At 41.8% G+C, this 18,693-nt stretch overlaps 1 protein-coding gene across 6 annotated transcripts in view; it reads right to left on the bottom strand.

The window, feature by feature from the left end:
- CRACDL (CRACD like) overlaps window positions 1–18,693 on the bottom strand; it is a 65,857-nt gene that overhangs the window by 39,485 nt on the left and 7,679 nt on the right. Inside the window, exon 1 of one of the 6 annotated variants that reach the window (XM_062628555.1) lies at window positions 4,148–4,170. The exons of 3 other annotated variants lie outside the window; for them this stretch is intronic. Coding sequence is in view for 1 of the 3 variants with exons in the window: in XM_062628550.1 (XP_062484534.1) it covers window positions 3,816–3,847 (32 nt within the window). In the remaining 2 variants the exon portion in view is untranslated. Of the gene's footprint in view, window positions 1–3,670; window positions 3,742–3,815; window positions 4,054–4,147; window positions 4,171–18,693 lie in introns of those variants that run through there. 2 more of the 6 variants (XM_062628550.1, XM_062628553.1) reach the window with 2 other exon arrangements.

Genomic DNA, 18,693 nt, shown 5'->3' with positions numbered 1-18,693 from the left:
AATGTTTTACTTCAATACTCAACAGCCTGATGAGATGGAGGTCATTAATTTATGACTATGACAAGATTATTACGGTTAAGTTAACATGTGCAGGCACTTAACTAACTCCTGTTGGGAAATATTTGTCATTAATTCAAAAATTTCCTGCCTGCAATTTGACAAATACAGCACAAGTGAGCTGCAGAAATCCAGCACGACATAAAGAGCTCTCATCTGCCATCACCCTTACACGTGACTCTATGGTACTTGAGCTGTGTCTGCTTCAAAGAAGCACAGCAAAATGTACTGCAGTAATCATAAATTAAATGGCATTGGAATTCAGATGCTAGAAAAATCTAACTATGTTCTTCCAGATGCAGGAAAAGGAGTACAGAGGCACTCAACCTCCCCGTGGGGAGCACTGGGAGAGAGGGTGGCAGCATAGCATTTCTAATTAAACCTCAGGAAGCAAAGCTGTGCGAGCAAAAGCTGCTTGTGTGGGCTTTCCTCTCACCTCTTGTGGGTCTGCCGTGATCCCAACGAAGTCAGGTGGCGCAGAGTAAAACCACTGAAGTGGTTTCACTCAGGAGCAATCTGTCTGTCAGGCACAGCACAGATATTCAGGGCCATCTCACCACCCCTGGGTGAGAGGACTCCCTGCCTCAGACTGCTGTGCTTTGCTTGCTTTCCCAGGGAGGTAGATTTAGATTAGATATTAGGAAAAAAACTCTTCACTATGAGGGTGGTGAGGCCCTGGCACAGGTTGCCCAGAGAAGCTGTGGCTGTGCCATCCCTGGCAGTGTTCAAGGCCAGGTTGGACGGGGCTTGGAGGAACCTGGTCTAGTGTAAGGTGTCCCTGCCCATGGCAGGGGGGTTGGAACTGGATGAGCTTTAAGGTCCCTTCCAACCCAAACCATTCTATGGTTCTATGAGGCAGGTGACAAATTTGTGTGTACAGAGTTAATTACAACAACAAATCAAAACTCACTTCTAAAATAACCATGGTACCTTTGAAGCATCCCAGCATTTTTGTCTTTTACTGATCCCATAGGCAGGTCCAAAGTCAGTGATGAATCATTTTTCCCACAAAGGACCTTTAGCTGACTTTTTGCAAGACCTATCACTATCAGACACCTCCTACCTACCAGCCCCTTCCCAGTTGCTCCACGCATTGCTTTAACTTTTTCGGTTTTCTCAGTCCCAAGGAATGGTATGTTTTGGTACACTTCAATCTTTGCCCTTCACACAGGTGTATCAGGATAAAACTTTGGGACATGCTACCAGAGGGGAGAACAAACGCTCCATGTAATCCTTTCACAGGCTGATTAAAGTCTTATTTTGAAAACTATTTCATTTTTTCCCATCACTTTGACTGAAATGCTATTCCAGAACTCTGTGATGGCTAGAAATTCCTAGTCAAAACGAACAGTCTATACCTCTTTATTTTTGTGCCAATGCAATACTTTCATTGAAGCAGCATTTCTCTCCTGACATGGGTATTGAGAGAAGATGGCCATCTCCCCTTTCAGCCTTTATCTGCAAAGCCAAACATGGCACCTTAATTTCTTCCCAGAGATAAGCTCTCCAATCTCCTGGCCATTTTACCCTTCTCTGCATCCATCCCACCACAACCTCACCTCTTCTGGCAGCCAGATACTCAGAGCAGGACACTGGATCCCAGGAGGCCTCTATAGCTAGATGAGACAAAGGTCACTCTTGGATTTAAGCTCCCCAGCTCCTACTTAGACTTGTACAGGTTGGCAGAGAGGAAAGCATTCACCTTCCACCTCTAGCTCACCCTCTACTCCAAGGACACGTTTGAGCCATTTATCATCAAGAAAATCTGGGTGTCCAGACACCCAGATCACTGATGCTGGCTGCCAACATCAGACTACAGGATCCATTCCAGCTTCTTTTCAAACCCCAAAGCGCCAGCGTATGCTCCCTTGGCTGGACTTGCAAGGGCCCAGCCATCTGTGTTCGTACAGAGCATCTCTGGTGTAGGTGTAATGGGAAAATATTTTGCCTTTTACATGCAGTTGGCAAATGCACTAGCTCAAGCTTGAGGAAAATCTGACCCTCTTTGCCTAGGGGCCCCCTTCCTTTTCACATCTTTTTTTCAGATATTTTAAAAATATTTGTGAGTCATGGAAAATGGCAGGGAATTCGATGTCTAGCAAAGCTCCCAGCTCTGGCAGAAAAGCACTAATAAGAGGACACTATAAGGCTTTGTGAACAGAGGAAAGATCAGTAAGATCCCAGAGTGCCGGACAACTTAATCTCTCAGGTCCCATGCTATCGTCTGAGGGTGCTGCTTTACTAGAAAAGCTAGATCAAAGTGACTAAAGAGGTTTCTGCTGTTAACTGTCTCCTCAGTTGTTGACCTTGAGACCAGAACAATTAAATGAAATGTGAAGCACCTCCTCAAACAGGTATGTCTCCTTCTCTGTCCTACATCACCTAAACACACAGTAGTGTGAAGTTACACACTCGGGAGAACCTTTTGTAATAGGTTGCATCCTGAACTGCACAACGATCCTGCTGTGGTACAGATTTTTTCTCTCTTCTTAAGTGGACATATATACAGCGGGTCCTAGCAATCGATGTTTGTGCTCTCCCATGTGTATGATAGAGAAAAAAAGCCTGGGATACCAAGTTGCACATGCACACTTTGAAAAGCAGCTGCTGTATCAGGTATGCAATGTGAGACTCTGGGAATTGTTTTTCTGAATACTAAGTGTGGAAAATATCAATTGAAACTGCACTTACTCAGCCTCTCTGAAGAAATCAGCTCCTGAATGCCTTAGAGTCAGCACTCAAATTTAACAGCTACATATTAGAGATAATTAAAATATATGGCTTACAAATAATCTGGGCTTTTAAGTCCCTATTCAGAATCTACCACTACAGCCTCCTGTGCAAAAGACCTTGCAATGTACCTGTCCAAGAGATGTGCAGCCAGATCTTTGGCTGATGTCATTTGTCAGGCCTCTGGTGAAGTTAATTGCAGCTGTACCAAATCATATCAATGAAGAGCTGAAACATACTGTTTATAAACTTCTGAAAAATGCAAGTTAAACAGTTTGTATTCAGCTGGATACAGTCCATGTCACGGATCCACCTGGGCTGTGGATGCAATCCATGTTTTTCAAAACATGAGAAGTGTATTTACTGTGAGGAGTGGTCCTTCAGAAAACTACCATGCCAGCCCTGTACCAGCACTAAATACGGACATACTCTGGGATAATTCCCACCATCTTTGCCATCTGTGAGTAGAGAAGGCCACAGCAGAAAAAAGACCATTTTATTTTTCCTAAATTAATTTCTAGAACAGCACATTGCTTTAATTTCAAATTTGTCAAAGGGTTCCTACTTGTAATTTATCAAAGGAAAACAAAAAAGCAGTAAGAAATCCCATTGTGTTACCAACCAGAGGCAATGATTGCCTGCCTCTGCAGACAATACACAATTAGAGGGACTTGCTGCTTCCCATTTTGTAAATGTGCTGTGGGGAGCCAGTTGCAGCGAGTGTGGCAACCGGTAACTCTTGATCACTTAAGGATTTCTCTTTAGCTAATCCTACAATAAAATCACTAGAGAAGTTCAGAGGTTGTTTTTCAGCACTTTATAAACAGGCACCAAAAGGAACTGGGGAAGACAGTTCATCTTTCCACTTAACTTTTTTACTTACCATCCAATGAAACTTTAATAAGTACAAAGGCAGGCCAATACTCCCACAACTGAATGTTATGCATCTGTGTAACCAAGAAACGCATTACACCTGTAGGAAAACAACCTTTAAAGCACTCAGACATAAACTTTCTTCAGCTGCTTACCTGCGTACGCTCCTGTTTGCCAGATTCAACATAACACAAAAAGGCTACTGGTGTTTCAAAAGGGATCTGTCACGTCTCCAGACATTTAAATGGTGCCACAAACACCACAGGCGCTTTCAAGTTTGCATAGAGGAAAGTTTTGCTTAGGTTCGGCTTGGATAGTGCACCCTATGGCTCATCAGCCGTGCTCTGCCTTCCTGAAGAATGAGTTATTAGGACTGCTCCGATCCCTTCACCAAGTGATCCCGGTATCTAACGCCCGGGAGGAGTCAGCCAGAGGAGAAACCACGAGTATCCCCCAGTTGCTAGGAAACAAGCAGGGAGATCCTGACCTGAATTCTTAGTGGAGGCTGATGTTGCTCAGGAAGTGTAAGCTGGGTCCTTCCTGGAAAGTCACAGGCTTGCTGAAAAGTTGCTCCTGGCTTTGCAAAGGCTACCGCGAGCACCACCCAGGGTAAAGGGACAGCAGCTGAGCTATTTTTATGACAAAAAGGGCAGCTGTGGTGAAAACAGGAAATGCCCGTGCAAAAACAGAGGGCAAATTTTCCACTCTTTGTGCCAATTAACCTCAAAATGGGAACTCTGTATTTCAAATTTGGTCTTTAGATAAAGCGGGAGAAACCACGCACCATGTGCACAGCCTCAACGTTAACAAATGCAATAACAGAGCATTAAACATGTGAAAATCAAAAAATTAAGGTTATCCCAGACATGTATGCTACAAAGCGTAATTCAAAGCCAAACTCATAACACAGAAAACTAAAGAGAAACAAATCAGGAAAGATAATGGTGACACAACAACTCTTCATTTTCATACCTTTTAAGTATTTTTAGCTATTGCTATGCCACCATATTAATTATTCTATTTAGCTTGCAACCTCCTCAGCCTGCATTTGCTAAAAGATGAAAAGTAAGAGCTGAATCAGGCCTAAAGAACTAAAGCGCCTCTGGGTCCCCTAGATAGGGCATACCTGACCCTAGTTATCCTGTACAGTGGAAGGAAATAATGACTCCTCAAATGCAGCATAATGTAAATGTCTCACGCAGACACGATTATCTGAGAAAAATGCCTGTTTGCTTTCTACTGACACCAAGGAACATCCATCCTCTTCACAAAACCGGCATAAAGCGATGCTGTGCACATCTGCTGGTGAGGCCTGGAGGAATGAGGGGTGTTAGTGCAGAAACAAGCCCTGTCATTCCATCCAGGTGTGAGCAGCTCCTTCCCTGCTTGGGTGGATGCTTCCAGTCCTGGACAGGGATACCTGTGAGGACCTGCAGCCCAGCTAAGGCAGTAGCTGCAGTATCATCTTTGTAGAGCACACACTGCGTGAGAGATTTGCCACAGGTATACCTACCACCCCTGCTACCACACAGGCAAAAGCTCTTTAAAAGAGGAGTCTCGGGCACAGGAGGACAGGCTTCTCATGTCTGTGGAAGTCCAGCTATAACCTTAAAAAGGAATTCCTCCACAATTTGATAGCCTTTTATCTGTTAAAGGCTGTTTTACTGGAAGGAAAATGCACAGAAGTGTCTTTGCAGAAATGCCAGATCATTTCAGCTGTGCAATGGCACACCTAATGCTTACTCCTAATGTGTGTAGTGTACCCCCAAAAAGGCATTCTTTTTGTTCAGTGGCCCAATACAGCTATGTTCAACACAGGCTCAGGGTCAGGCAACAGACTCCTAGCTAGGCTTGAAATCTCTCCCTCCCTCATAAATGTCCGCATTTACTCAGGGAATCAGTCTATCCCTGCAGCAATTATAACTGCCCAAAATCAGATGAATATTAAGGTGCTTCAAGCACCTTTCTGAACAAGAGCCAAGGCCTGACACATTGATAGGAAAAATCACAGTTCTTTCGCTCATTTCCGTTCTCTCATCTTTTTGCAGAAATAGGAAGGGCTCAGTATTAAGTCCAATCTCAAAAGCACTTAAATTTCCACACAAAACAGTTATGGATGTCATGACCCAGGGAGCAGCAAACCTGAATTAATCCAGGTTTTAAAGATGGTCATAGTAAGAAAATCTTTATAGGTAACCAAGCATCATTTGGAGGAAGCAAACTGAAAATTTAAGATGTTAAATCACCTGCTGCTAAAGACAAGCTTATCAGTTAGATGATCAGAATACTGTGCATGTCAGAAACCACAGCTCTGTGCAGTGCAGCTGTATTTGAAGTAGTGCAAGTATTCTAAAACAACTTTCTTTATGAAAGGCCATCTTAAAGATACTATCACCAGACGGCAAAATTATGCAGAGAACCTGCCCACAGAAATATCTGTGCTTTAGACAGTGCCAGATTCATCTTCTACTACAGATTCTTCTTTTGCAAAGCAAGTAGAGTCACTTCAGTGCATTTTTTTTTTTCCTAAAAACTCTTCCAAATGGCCTCTCTTCAGCAACGCAGTAAGCCAACACTAAATTGTCTAAACTAATTGTCCCCTTTCAGGAACAAGAATTTCACATGTGACAGGGGAGATGACATACAAGAAAAATACTGGCTTTTTCTGTATACAAACTGAAGGGCTGTATACACAGACAAGGACTGTCGTGGGTAGAAAGCCATGGGAGATAACTGTTGCTGAAGACAACAATGATTCAGGTAGGTGCCAGAATCCAGTGATCTTCTGGCCACAGACGAGCAAATAGCTCAGTCAGTGACTTGCCAGTGACACTCTTGGCAAAGCTGTCAACTGTTGTATCACCACTCATTTTCTTAGGTATTTTCAAACACAACCTAAATGCTGTGAAGACTCACTGGCAGTTTCAAACTTTTTCTGGGCAGAAAAGGGGGTGTGAACGGTACATGGAGCAGAGTGGTAACAGTCAATAAAAGTGTAAATGGCAAAGAAAGTGCAGTTTTATACCAAAGTTAGAAAAAAAATGTAGACAGGAACAATGCTGCTGGAAATGCTGATTCAAAGGAGAGCCCAAACTAGGCATCTTTATTTCCTCTTAACATTTCCTCTAGTCATGTCTGAACAGTAAGAACAGGTGAGTGGTAAAACAGATCTGGGTGGGGTACAGAAAAGCCATTTCATAGTGTTAAAAATAACCCATCACATCTTCCTATTATCTAAACTGGCATAACTCCACCAGCTTCATTTTATGCCAGTTTAAGATCTGGCATCCAAATGCACTAAGAGGACTACGACAAAGGTGGCAGCTCCTCTTACATGCTTCGCTTTGCCTGCAGGCAGGTTTCAGCAAGGCACATGTCTGTTCTAGGGGAAGATAGTGAAGGATTTAATCTTCCTGATGCATACACAAGGATGCTAAAGTACCTAACTCATCAAACACACTTTGCAACAAAATATATTATTAAAAATTTGCTTTACTCAGCTATGCATTTGTATAACACAGTTGAAAATTGGACACAGAAAGTCAAATGCTGCTGTCCAAATCTTCAGGCCAAGGTATAGCTTTGCAGCAACTGAGATAGTACGTAATCCAGTCACATCTCCACACACATCAGTAACACAGTACTGAGAAGTCTCCTGGTTGTTCAGATGCAGAAGGAGCTACGTGAAACACTGATTCACGCTGATGAATTGTAACCAAGCAACACTGCCAGCATCCCTCCAGCCCATTGTTCATCTGAGCTGGGGAGAATAGCAGCAGAACAGCACTGAAAACCTGCCAAACTCCAACTTCCCCAATTAAAGGATACGATCCCTCTAACACTAGATATAGCAAATTCTTTAACCAAAACATAACAGAAATAAACCGTTAACTTCCCTCTCAGTAAAAAGATAGTGATAACCCTGAAGGCAGCACATTAATTCCTGTGTGTCCATGACTCTCTTGTAAATAATCTTTACAAAAGAAATAGTTCAAATTTACTTTACACAAAAAGCACAGGGCAATGAATTATTCATCTGAGCAGAGGGACAGAAATACTGCCTTTTTGTTAGGCTGGCTATTGGATGCTGAGGGAAACTGAAGACAACTTTCTCAGCCACAATAACCACTAACAACACAGATGAGATGAAAAGGAAGTAGATACTTGAAAAATTCGCGCAGTGAGAACTGGCAACCATTTTGCATTTAAGTGTCTGCAACTGAGAGTTAACACACACAATACAGCCACTCCATCATCATTGACAAGAACCTTTCTATCAATGGAGGCACTAAAAAATGACAATACTGAATGTTTTGCTTTTATTGCAGTTAGGTCTGAGTGGTGAGATTATCTGTTCTGTTTAATGCCATGGATCTGGACATCAAGACCAAATTCATTGTAAAATGATCCACCATTGCTCTTAATGGGAATAAGAAGATGACAGAGTCTGTCAATAAAACTGCTTGTTACTAGAGGTCCTGAATTCTCAAGATGTGTCACAGTCCCCACCATTTTATCGGGGGGGGGGGGACGGGGATGGACAGGGGGCACAGGAGGGGGACGGGATGGGGAGAGTGCATCTATGAGTTAAGAATAAGATACTTGTTCTCATGTAAAAGGCTAATAGCTGTGTGCATTTCTCAGTGTATAAAAACCAAAGTACTGACCTGTAAAACAGAAATAGTAATAACATCTGCTAGACTTCTGGGACCTGAAAACATATTCCCTGAGAGCAAGTTTCCAAAAGAAAGGCTGGGCACTTATGTAAGATACCACTTCCATTTTCAATGAATTACGCTTCTCTTTTGAAACTCTCGTTAAAAGCCTGAGTGCAAAACCACATACATCTCTCTTTGGGAACAAAAGCAATACAGTGAAGCGACAACTGCCATGGCATTGCCACAAAACCAGATTTATCAACACCTTTCAGCTATCAATCACCTATCCCAGTATATCTGGGATATACTGGATCACATTCTTTATTTACTCCCTGTTCTTCCTTTTCTACAAACCAGATTCCTAGATGTGGTCTTCTCATAGAACAGCTTGGGTTAAGAAGCAACCTTAAAGATCATCTATTTCCAAACTGCCAATGGCAGGGACATTATTTCTCAATCCCATCATGGGGAATCAAGCAGTCCTGTATTCACTATTCTCTGTGGAGTACTATCAGAATCGCACACAGGCAGTAATGGTTCTGCTGCTTTGTCTCTCTGCTTGGCAGTTTAGGGTCTTTCTTATATAAGTTCCCAAGGCTGCCAAAGGTTTTGATACTTCACAGGACTTCTTACAGGGTCAAAGTGAGCTCCGCACAGCATGAGTTCCCACCAGCTTCCTCTCAGCTGTGAACAGATATTTGAAGCAGAACTTGGTCTCATCTTCTTCCTTCCCCTCATATGTCTGCCAGATGGCTTTATTTAATGTCTATTCCCTAGACTGGCTCTTAGATTGATTTTTTTCCTCTACATTTGCCATCTGCTGGTCCAAACAGCTAAATGATACACTCACTTTTCAATCTCATGGCATTGATTCATTCTTGCTGTCAACTTGGCATCCAAAATAGTATGGCATGCAGACCGGCAGATCTGGGTTAGGCCTTGCTCCACCAACAGGAATTTTCTCCTTGTGCCTTTGAGAGCCATTACCACAGTAACAAAGTCATAAGAGGCAAGTAAGCACAAAGCCAAAATGAAAGACAAGTACTGAGAGGAACTGAACCATACTGTCTTAACAATGGAAAGTGGCCTGTGTGGCTGCTATTGCCTGGAAGCTGGATTTTTAGCCCCAGCAGCTGGAGTTGTGTAGCCTTGCGCAAAGAGAAGATATCATGTCATGCAGCAGCTAAAGGCAGAGAGAACTGCATGTGAACTTCCAAAAGAAACAAATGCTCTGTGGAAAAAAACCCTGACTTAGATCCTCCAAATTATCTTCCAAAGCCTTGCTCTTTTCAGTGACAATGCATGGGGGCTCTTGTGAAGTAACTGATGTGAATATGGGTAGCATGTCTGTGCCCTGCAAGGTACCAAGCCTGAGCAGCACTCCAAAGAAGAGGTAAAGGCCAGGACAGAAGCCCACAAAACTTCAACATCAGCTGGCTGGAAAGGGTGTGGGGAACATGAGAGAGGCAGAAGGAAAGGAAAGATGCTGAGAAGTCTTGCTATGACCCCACCTGAATACCTAACAGCAAGGTATTACTGAGTTGCCTGAATGCACGTGTTTTACCCATCTTGTTACTTTAGACTCAGAGTTTTTTTAGAGATGGTTCCGTCTCTTGAGTGTTTGCACAGTTGAAAGTACAATAGCTCCTTGTGCTGACTGAGTCCTGTGAATGCCATGAGAATACAGTTAAATAATAAGAGCAGTAAAAAGCCTGGTGCTATTCATACTTGAGATCTTGCACGGCTCTGGACAAATCATAGCCACAGCAACACTCTCAACAAACACATTTTCTAGTCCTCTCATTATTATTGTTGCTTTCTCTTAAAGGTATATAAAAGACAGAAAAAAACCCATCCCTTTCATGAAAAAATATTCATTTCATTTCAAATCTGAATGCCACAAAAGACCAACAGTTTATCCAAATTGTCCAAGTGAACAAAAGCTTGAGAACTCCTAGTTCAGTGTTTCTCTGTATGCTTAACCTTGCATATATACTTGCCTTTTTCTGTTTTTCTTGTGGTTTTGGTGTCTCAGCTGACATCCTAACAGCCTGCCTGCTCTCAGGTTTGCATCCCACGGTGAAGTAAGTAGGAACAGTGTAAGGTCTGTAGTGTCTAAATCCCTTAATGTTCAGACAAATGCTGACGCTACAGTGCTGGTCCTAGTTTTCCAGAGCTTCTAACTTCAGTTACGAAACCAATAAACCTATCCCAGCTGCTCAGTGTCCTTGGTCTCAGCAGCTCTGATTCCCCAATTACCCAGTGAGTGTCAAATCAAGTGCAATTAGACTCAAACACAACTGAAGAACAAGCTGTATAAATTCTTTTGCAATGCAAATTCCTTCAGTACTGAACTGTACGACACTGACCCGCCTGCTCCAGGCCCTCGTGCCATTCAACACTTCATACACAGCCCAGGCTTCAAGGGAGTGGTGCTGAGAAACAGATTTCTTGAAATTCTCAAGCTGTTTCATGTTCTTCACATTACTGGTTCACAATCAGATTTCTGGTTGTCACCACCATGAATGGAAGGATGATTAAAATTCAGCGACAAGTTATGAAATGTTACATCTGCTCAAGAAGGTAGAACAACCAGCCAAAAATAATGCATCACAAAAATGTGTAAAACAGCACCAGATCTAGCCAGAGCCAGCACAAGCCAGGTCTATATTTGAAAGCTGAACTGGTACAGATGTTAGTAGGTGTACTGAATAAAGGACAGGAAGACTGTACCACCAGACTGCATGTCCATGGCAACCAAGGAAGGGTCTCCTGGGGAAATGAGTGGTGACATGGGGAATAAAAGAGCCTTAGTCTTTCCCCCTTTGCGTTAGGGCTAAATAGCTTTCATGTTACACAGCAACATGATTTAGGTTTGGGCCATGTTCACTCCCAGATAACAAAAGCAGTAAGGAAAAAAGACAGCATGGCATTTTCAGTCCTCAGAGACTAGCTTGCACTGTGGCCCATGTCCTGCATGCTCACAGCTATTATTCCACCTAGGCAGCACTTGATACAAACACACCCAGCCATATTACAAACAACCCATTATAATTTACACAATACAGTACAGTAACCAAGACATACACTGGAGGCATGCAAGCTCAAGAAAGGCACAAGAACCTCCTATGCAGCTATCAGTATACAGCATTTAGGCACAAATCAGAATCATTTAGTTTGGAAGAGACCTTTAAGATGATTAAGTCCAACGATTAACAGCACTGCAAAGTACCTGTAAAGCTCATTTCTCTTTGTGTATACAAGTTTATTCTGAATACATTTATGATGATTTCATTATGTCTGCTATAGGCAAGGTTTAACAGTATTTACTCTAATAACTACTTGTAAAAGTTCTATTACTGTTGAAGGACAACATTCACAGAAAGAATTAGCAATTGCATAAACAATGAAATGATTGGTAACTCCATACAATGCATGATGATACCAGTCTTCCCCCACATGCGCCTACTTTGATGATTCAAAGGGCAACCCCTTGAGCTCCCGCTCTGCTGTGTACCCAAACAACCCTTGCAGAACCACCATCTCTCTCCATTTCCTTCCAGTTATCATTGGGGTGGCTTACACTGAGTTGAGCCCATGTGGACTCACTGCTGGGTACCTGCATGCTGAGCTGACAGGCAGGAAGCCAAACAGAACAAAAGAGGCTCCATCTACCCTGCTGCTGTCTGTAACCTCTGAAGTAGCAGGATGAAAAATTATTACAGTTACTTTTAATAATATCCTTTTCTTATTCTTCCCTGCCACAAATTTCAGTTTATTCCATTTGTGAGTCTGACAGTGCTCTGCATGTGGTCCATTTCTCTGGCTCATTCCTGGTGCAGGTTCTACCTGGGCTTCCCTACAGGCATGAAACAATGACATCAAAAAGAGAAGGGGAGAGAAAGAAAAGCGAGGCAATAGAGCCTTAACATACTCAAAAAGCCATCTGAACATCCAAATAGGAACAGAAACACTTCTTTTTAGGTATCTTGTTTCCATACTATACTATCTACATGGTATTTCTTGTAATAGTTTGTTCTAAAATAAGTTGGGCATGGTACTAAATATTGTATGATTTCATATCATATAGCAGAGCTAACTGCTTGCCTAATCTGGAATAGATTCTTAAATTCTACAGTGCCTTTAAGAAAATGGGGCTTAAGTACCTTTTATTTCTCTAATGACATATAAGCCCCAGAAAAAGCAATTTCCTCTCTATTTCAGTTGGTTTTGAAAGTCTTAGAATTGACAGTTGTATGTAAACAACTTATACCTTCCCTTTTACAACCACCCAAAATCAGCATTGATTTATGCAGCACACAGTGTCTATATCTTGATTAAGTTCCCTTCAGGCTTTCATTGTAAGCCAGTGATATTTTATTAGAGATAACAGTGATACTTGCATTAATTTTCTTCATCATATTCAGTTGCTTGTGACTTTGGCAGGTGGTATAACTTCTAGGTCCTTTCTGTGGGAAGGCAATAGGATGAATAGCTTTTGATGGTGTTTTTAAGTCCATCCCACATGCAAGGGGCAGGTTACAGCTGCACAATGAACCTTGGTTCTGACAAATTCAAGTTTGTGCTTTGACTCAGCAGAGTAAATAACGCTCTTTTCAAGTGGTCTGCAGAAAGTTGTCAGGGCGTTCTGGTTTAATACACAGCACGTTATCAGACGTTACATATCCAACATAATTGGTTTCTGAAGTGGTTTCCCCCGGTATTTGATAATTTGCTGCTCCTAAGCAAAGAGGCTGAGAGTTTAAGAAGAAATGGCAGTAAGACTCGTTAAAGTTTGAAGTTCATTTTGATTAAGAACCTTTTTGTGTAAGCAGACCACTTGCATGTTCTTACCGCAGTAGCTCTCTCACCTACACTAGCAAATGGCTTTTGCTTCCTTACCCTAGCCTATTAAAACAGATATTGTCTCCAGATCACGCTGTACAGACCTGTTGTGGAAGATAATATTTTAATGACACAACAGCAGATTCTTGGGCCAAGCTAATCCAAGCTCCCAGCTTTAGTTCAAATTTGATAGCAAAGTACAGAGTTAGGATGACGCTGAGTGCTACTGTAAATTCCAGCCTAATTCCATCCTGAAGAGTAGATGGAGTGATCACTTACAAGTATTATGATGAAAACTGTATGTTGGTCAGTTTACTTTGCATTATGCTTCAGAAATAGAAGCTATTAACAGCTAATCAGATAAGAAAAGCTAATAGGAAATGAGGCTTTACAATGTGGAGATGCAGCTGACAAAATTTAGTGCTGGAGGAGCAGATGTGGTTGGAAAAACAATGAAATACTTTTCAGCAGAATTTGCAAGTTTGTTTTGCAGAGATGGAGTCAGGACGCCCCTGCTGAAGGCTCCAACCACCATCACCCACAGATGCAAAGTCCCCATGAGTTCAAGAGGAAGGTTCATAGTAAGATGGACCTATTTGCACACATGGCCCTCTCTTATGGCCCAAATTATTGTTGTGATACAGCTTGTGACTTTCATTCAGAATAAGACCACAAAGCCGCTGAGATGGTTATTAAACCACATATTTAACCAACATGAATAAAAATTACAGATTTAGACTTGAAGGCTACAGTCTAATTGCCAGCAAACCCACTTACGTATTTAGCTTTTACTAAGAAATTTGCTACATCGGGATCACTGCAAGTGTTGCAGAGAAAATTTCTGCTGAGTTTCAAGATAGCTGACCAAAAATCTTTTGTGCAGTCATGACAAACAATTCTCAGTGCTGTCTGCTCACAGAGTCATTTGCATCAGATTCACAGGACCACCTTTTACTAAAAAATCATCATTGAGAAAGGTTGTGGAAACAATCTCTTCACTCTAGAGCAGACAGCATTTCCTTAAAGCACTCCACTAGAGTTCAAATATAAACCCTTGTGCTAACAGCGCTGTTACACAAGAGATGGTAACAAGCTGAAAGAGCATAATCTTGTCAAAACAGCAGGTCAGCTAGCATTATCTTTCTGTATTCTGCAGACTCACTGCAAATGTCGGAAAGGAAACAGTTGGTTCAGGTATCTCTAAAAGGCACCAACCTCCAGTCCCATAAAAAACTTTGAATGTTGCCTGTTCAAGGATTGAAGCCCACATGGGGATTCTGGAATATCGCATATGCAGTATTAAATTATTACACACTCATGATTTCAACTTGCTTCTAGGAAAAAAATGTCTCTCTTTTTCTCCTACCATCTTCCACTGTTAAATTTCACACTAAAAGCCAACAGGAAAATTAATGACCCAAGTTATTGTTGTGACCAAGTTAATCATCACTGAAGCAACGGTTGTAATTCAGAGCAAGCACAAAATGCAACAGAGCTTCTTTATCCAAGAAGATACCAAGAGTAACAGAGCCATCATCTATATATACATGGCAAGCTCAAAGAAGTGACTGATGCTGTTGGCCAAAGGAGATGTCCCTTAAGATTGCTGTCACAAATGCAGATATTTGTATGGCAGAGATGGAAAAAAGAAAGGAAAAGAGATACTCTGTAGGAAAAGCAATACAGCAAAGGCAGCAGAAAGTCTGAGACAGTGAGAACAGTTGTTGGGAAAATGCCTAATGACAGAGCACCACCACCTCACTGGTGGCAGAACAGAGTAGGAAGTGATTCTCAGAGAAGCCTCCCTTCTCCTAGTTGCATTCTGCTTCATCCATGGAATCAAGGTTTGGATAGGTTTTTTTCTAATTATCAGGCCTGGATCTGACTTAATCACCAGACAACCATTAGTTAAAACTTATTAAAGATGGCCTGGTTTCAACCTAAGTTTTGATAGTCTGAACTCAAGTGAATCCAGAGTCACAACCTCAACTCTGACCTTAAAGCAGCTCCTTATTCTGCTTTGCCCAAGTATGGTTTTATTCATACACGCTACTCTGTGTTCTCAGATGCCTGCACAAAAGTGGAAGAAGCAGCAGCAGACCCACTTTCAGGTGGGCTTTGTTGATTTCTTTCACAGCTGTGGCAAGAATGAATAATAGCAAACCTGTCAAAAGAAGCTAGTGAGACTGTTCTACAGCCATGAGGCCACAGACACAAGGACAGCTATTCACCACACCAACCAGTGAATCCAACAATTGCAGGAGCTGTGTTAGAAGGCCCCCTTCTCCTTCAATCTTTCACAAGAGCCAGTAATAATCCTTACTGTATTCTGCAGCCCAGCCTACCAGACACTTTACCTTCACACCTTCACAGCACCCAACATGGCCCTCCTTAAGACACATGCATAGGGGAAGCAGGTACCTGTGAAATTCTGTCCAGCAGATAGAAGAGCAGATTTCCTGAAGTCCTTCAGGCTTCTCAGCTAACTGCAGTATGTGCCATGGTTTCTCAAAACTAATCAGCTGTTTCAGAGAAACATGAAACTGATGAGGAGACCGTGTCTGTTCATTCACAATATATGCTCTACTACAAACACGAAACACAGATTGGAACTGACAATTAAGATGACCCACACCCTATATAAGCCTCACAAAAATTGCCTAGTTACTCACTTTTCCAGCTTGGCAAACTAAGCCTCCATACTCAGTGTCAAGCTAAAACATTTGTTAAAATAATTCTTGGCTTCCTTCCACTCCAAACAAATTCACCAGGCAGATATTTCAACTCATTTGTGACTACAGCAAGCAGAAGTAGGGAGGTAGAAAAGCAGAGGTATACTTTCCTATTTCATACCTTCATTAGCTAGAATGTGATTGATTTTTTTTTTTTTTTAACATCTTTTTCTTCCACATAAGGATAGTGGAAGATTTTGGCTATTTTTGAGGTCACTGTCTCCGACTAAGAGTAACGCGTGAGCTTTAAACAAATCAGACAACCGTGGAACAATTTTAATCCCTGAATGAACAAATCCCTTGGGGGACCTGGCTGCAGAGAAATCAATGGGCAATTCTATTAAGCCTTAACAGCAAGAAAGGCACAATCTGGCTTCTACAATGAACCTCAAAGCCACAAATCCTGTCATAAGAATTTGTCAAATTCATGTGATCAGTCATCAGTGTACAGAGCCCAATTATACCCAGAATGTCTTCTGCTTACAGCAGCTGTTGGAACAGCATTGTGCTGATCAATCTTTGGGTTAGGGGCTATAATATTATGGGGAAAAATAAGACAGTAATAAGCATTAACAGGGTGAATACACATTCATTACAGTGAACTCCTACCCTTATCAGCACCCTGCTGCCCACTGACCTTACTTGTAGCTCAGAAGCGTTAAGTGTCAGCTGTGACTGTGAGCATTTGCTCCCACAGCCTTTCACAGCAGCACATAAGCGACCTCTCCTGCCCTACAGAAGTGCTCTCTCTAACTGTGGGATCAAACACAAATCATTCATACTGTGCTACAAAAATATACCACAGGCTGGCACACAACCATGTTTTAAAAAATGTCATCAAAACAGAAGAGCCAATTTCCCGTCCCCCTCAATAAAACTAAACACTCGCCTACTGACATCTCTCAGGGTAAGGATAAAATCACTGTGCTTGGTATGGTTGATACAGACTGGCCTACATTTAGGAGCTTCTACAGTATGCCTCAGGCTACATCTGTTCTTGTAAATGAAATGATCTCAGGTCTGTTCTATAGCACTGGAGCCAATGCCTTCAAACCAGACTACTCAACTCTCACGGTTCTTGAGAGAGGATGACTACATTCACCCTCCTTGCTGAAACCCATCATCAGCGTATCTAACGAGGACCATGTCCAGAGCTGCTGTAAAAATGTGAAGAAATAGGTGATCAGTCACAGCCTGACTGAAGAACATTCCCTGAGCTACTACCCAAAGATATGATACAGACAGGGCACAGCCAGCCCTCAGTATTTACTCTAAGCATCTACTCTTCGAATACATAGTTCTAGAGAGCCATTAAATGCTTAAAAGCTAGAAGTGGGAGCCATCGCCTCTTGTAATGAAAAGGAATCATTAGCTGATAAGGTGTACAGTGGGATTTTCAGGTTAGGTGCTTCAGTCCTATTGCAGTTGACTGGTATTAGATCCCTGAAGATGTTAAAAGCCTCCGAGTCAAGACAGATGCCTCTGTTATCCCTTGTCATCCAAGTACAATGTCTCTTTTTCATTTTGCTGGCTTACGAAAGAAAGAAATATAGAAGTAATACTACAAGCAAATGTTTTTCTTCTTTCTAAATAAAAAATACCACCTCCGTATTTCGGCTTTGAGATCTTGCTTCAAGTCTATCTATCTCTGAGCAAATAAATGGAAGTACTGTGGAAGCTGCCAAGGTAAATTTCAACATTGCCTGGTAGTGTGAGACACAAGACAGGCAGAAATGGTTAAGTAGTTTAATTCACACTGGTCTGGCATTCTGTCAAAGGGGTTTTGCAGAAGTAATTCCGAAAGGGAACCTGAAGTCATTAGAAAGAACAAATAATTTTCACAGTGACACTATTTTTTCTCCAACATCCCTGATGCATGTTATCCAGAACTCTGGAATCTGCACAATTAATTTTTAGACAGTTATCAACTCACTTTAAAAAAACCTAAACTAGTAAAGAATCACAGCACTCTTCATCAGTCAGTTCAGCAGTGATTACTTAAGCTGGCTTTAGGGTCTGCAGCATACTTTCTTTCATCTTTCATCTCACAGAAAGATGTGAAAAAGAGCTAGGCTATAAGAGTAAAAAAAAAAAAAAATCATATATATTGTCTACCACAGCTCCTGTTATTTTGAATCAAGTAACCTTTGAGGTAAGTATATATTCAAAGTGAATATTTGAGAGCAGTAAACACAAGAGTATCTTCTTATAAAGCAGGCTAATGAAGAACAAGAAACCCACAGACCAGATACAGTCTATTACTTCATTTTGGTAATCTGGGGCTGATTTTGGGGGTATAAATCTAGGCGACCGAGAAAGTCAATCTGTGCCCTGCCGAACGGGTCTGACAGTTCTTGCTGGCTGTGGAAAAGAAAATACTCATTTCTGCTGGGCAATTCGCCCGCTAGGAGAAAGTAATAAGTACACACTGACACAAGATAATACGCCACATTAACTGTTCTCATAAACTTTAATTGTAAGTAGGAGGGACAGAATTAATAAATTTTATCCTCCTTATTGTAACAAGGGCCATCTTTTTTCCAAATTAACTGGGATGTATTCCTGTCTGGAAGGCAAATTTAGAATCCATCTACCTTCAATGTCGCAAAGACATCAGCCACCTCACAAAATTCAGAACACTCCACTGAAATACACTAACTTGCCTTTCTTGAAAAGCTCCTTTTCAAAATCCTGCGAGAACAGTGCTGACAAGGACAGCATTTTCTTTTTCATGTTTGGATTATATGCCAGTGCAGCAAAATCCAGTTACCAGGGCTGGCCTGAATGGACTAAGCAAG

Source organism: Pezoporus occidentalis, unplaced genomic scaffold (genome assembly GCF_034315485.1).
Source record: "Pezoporus occidentalis ecotype Australia unplaced genomic scaffold, CSIRO_AGI_Poc_V1 ctg32, whole genome shotgun sequence".
Taxonomy (NCBI): Eukaryota; Metazoa; Chordata; class Aves; order Psittaciformes; family Psittacidae; genus Pezoporus; species Pezoporus occidentalis.
Note: the sequence above shows the minus strand (reverse complement) of the source record. Positions and strands in the feature narration are given on the sequence as shown.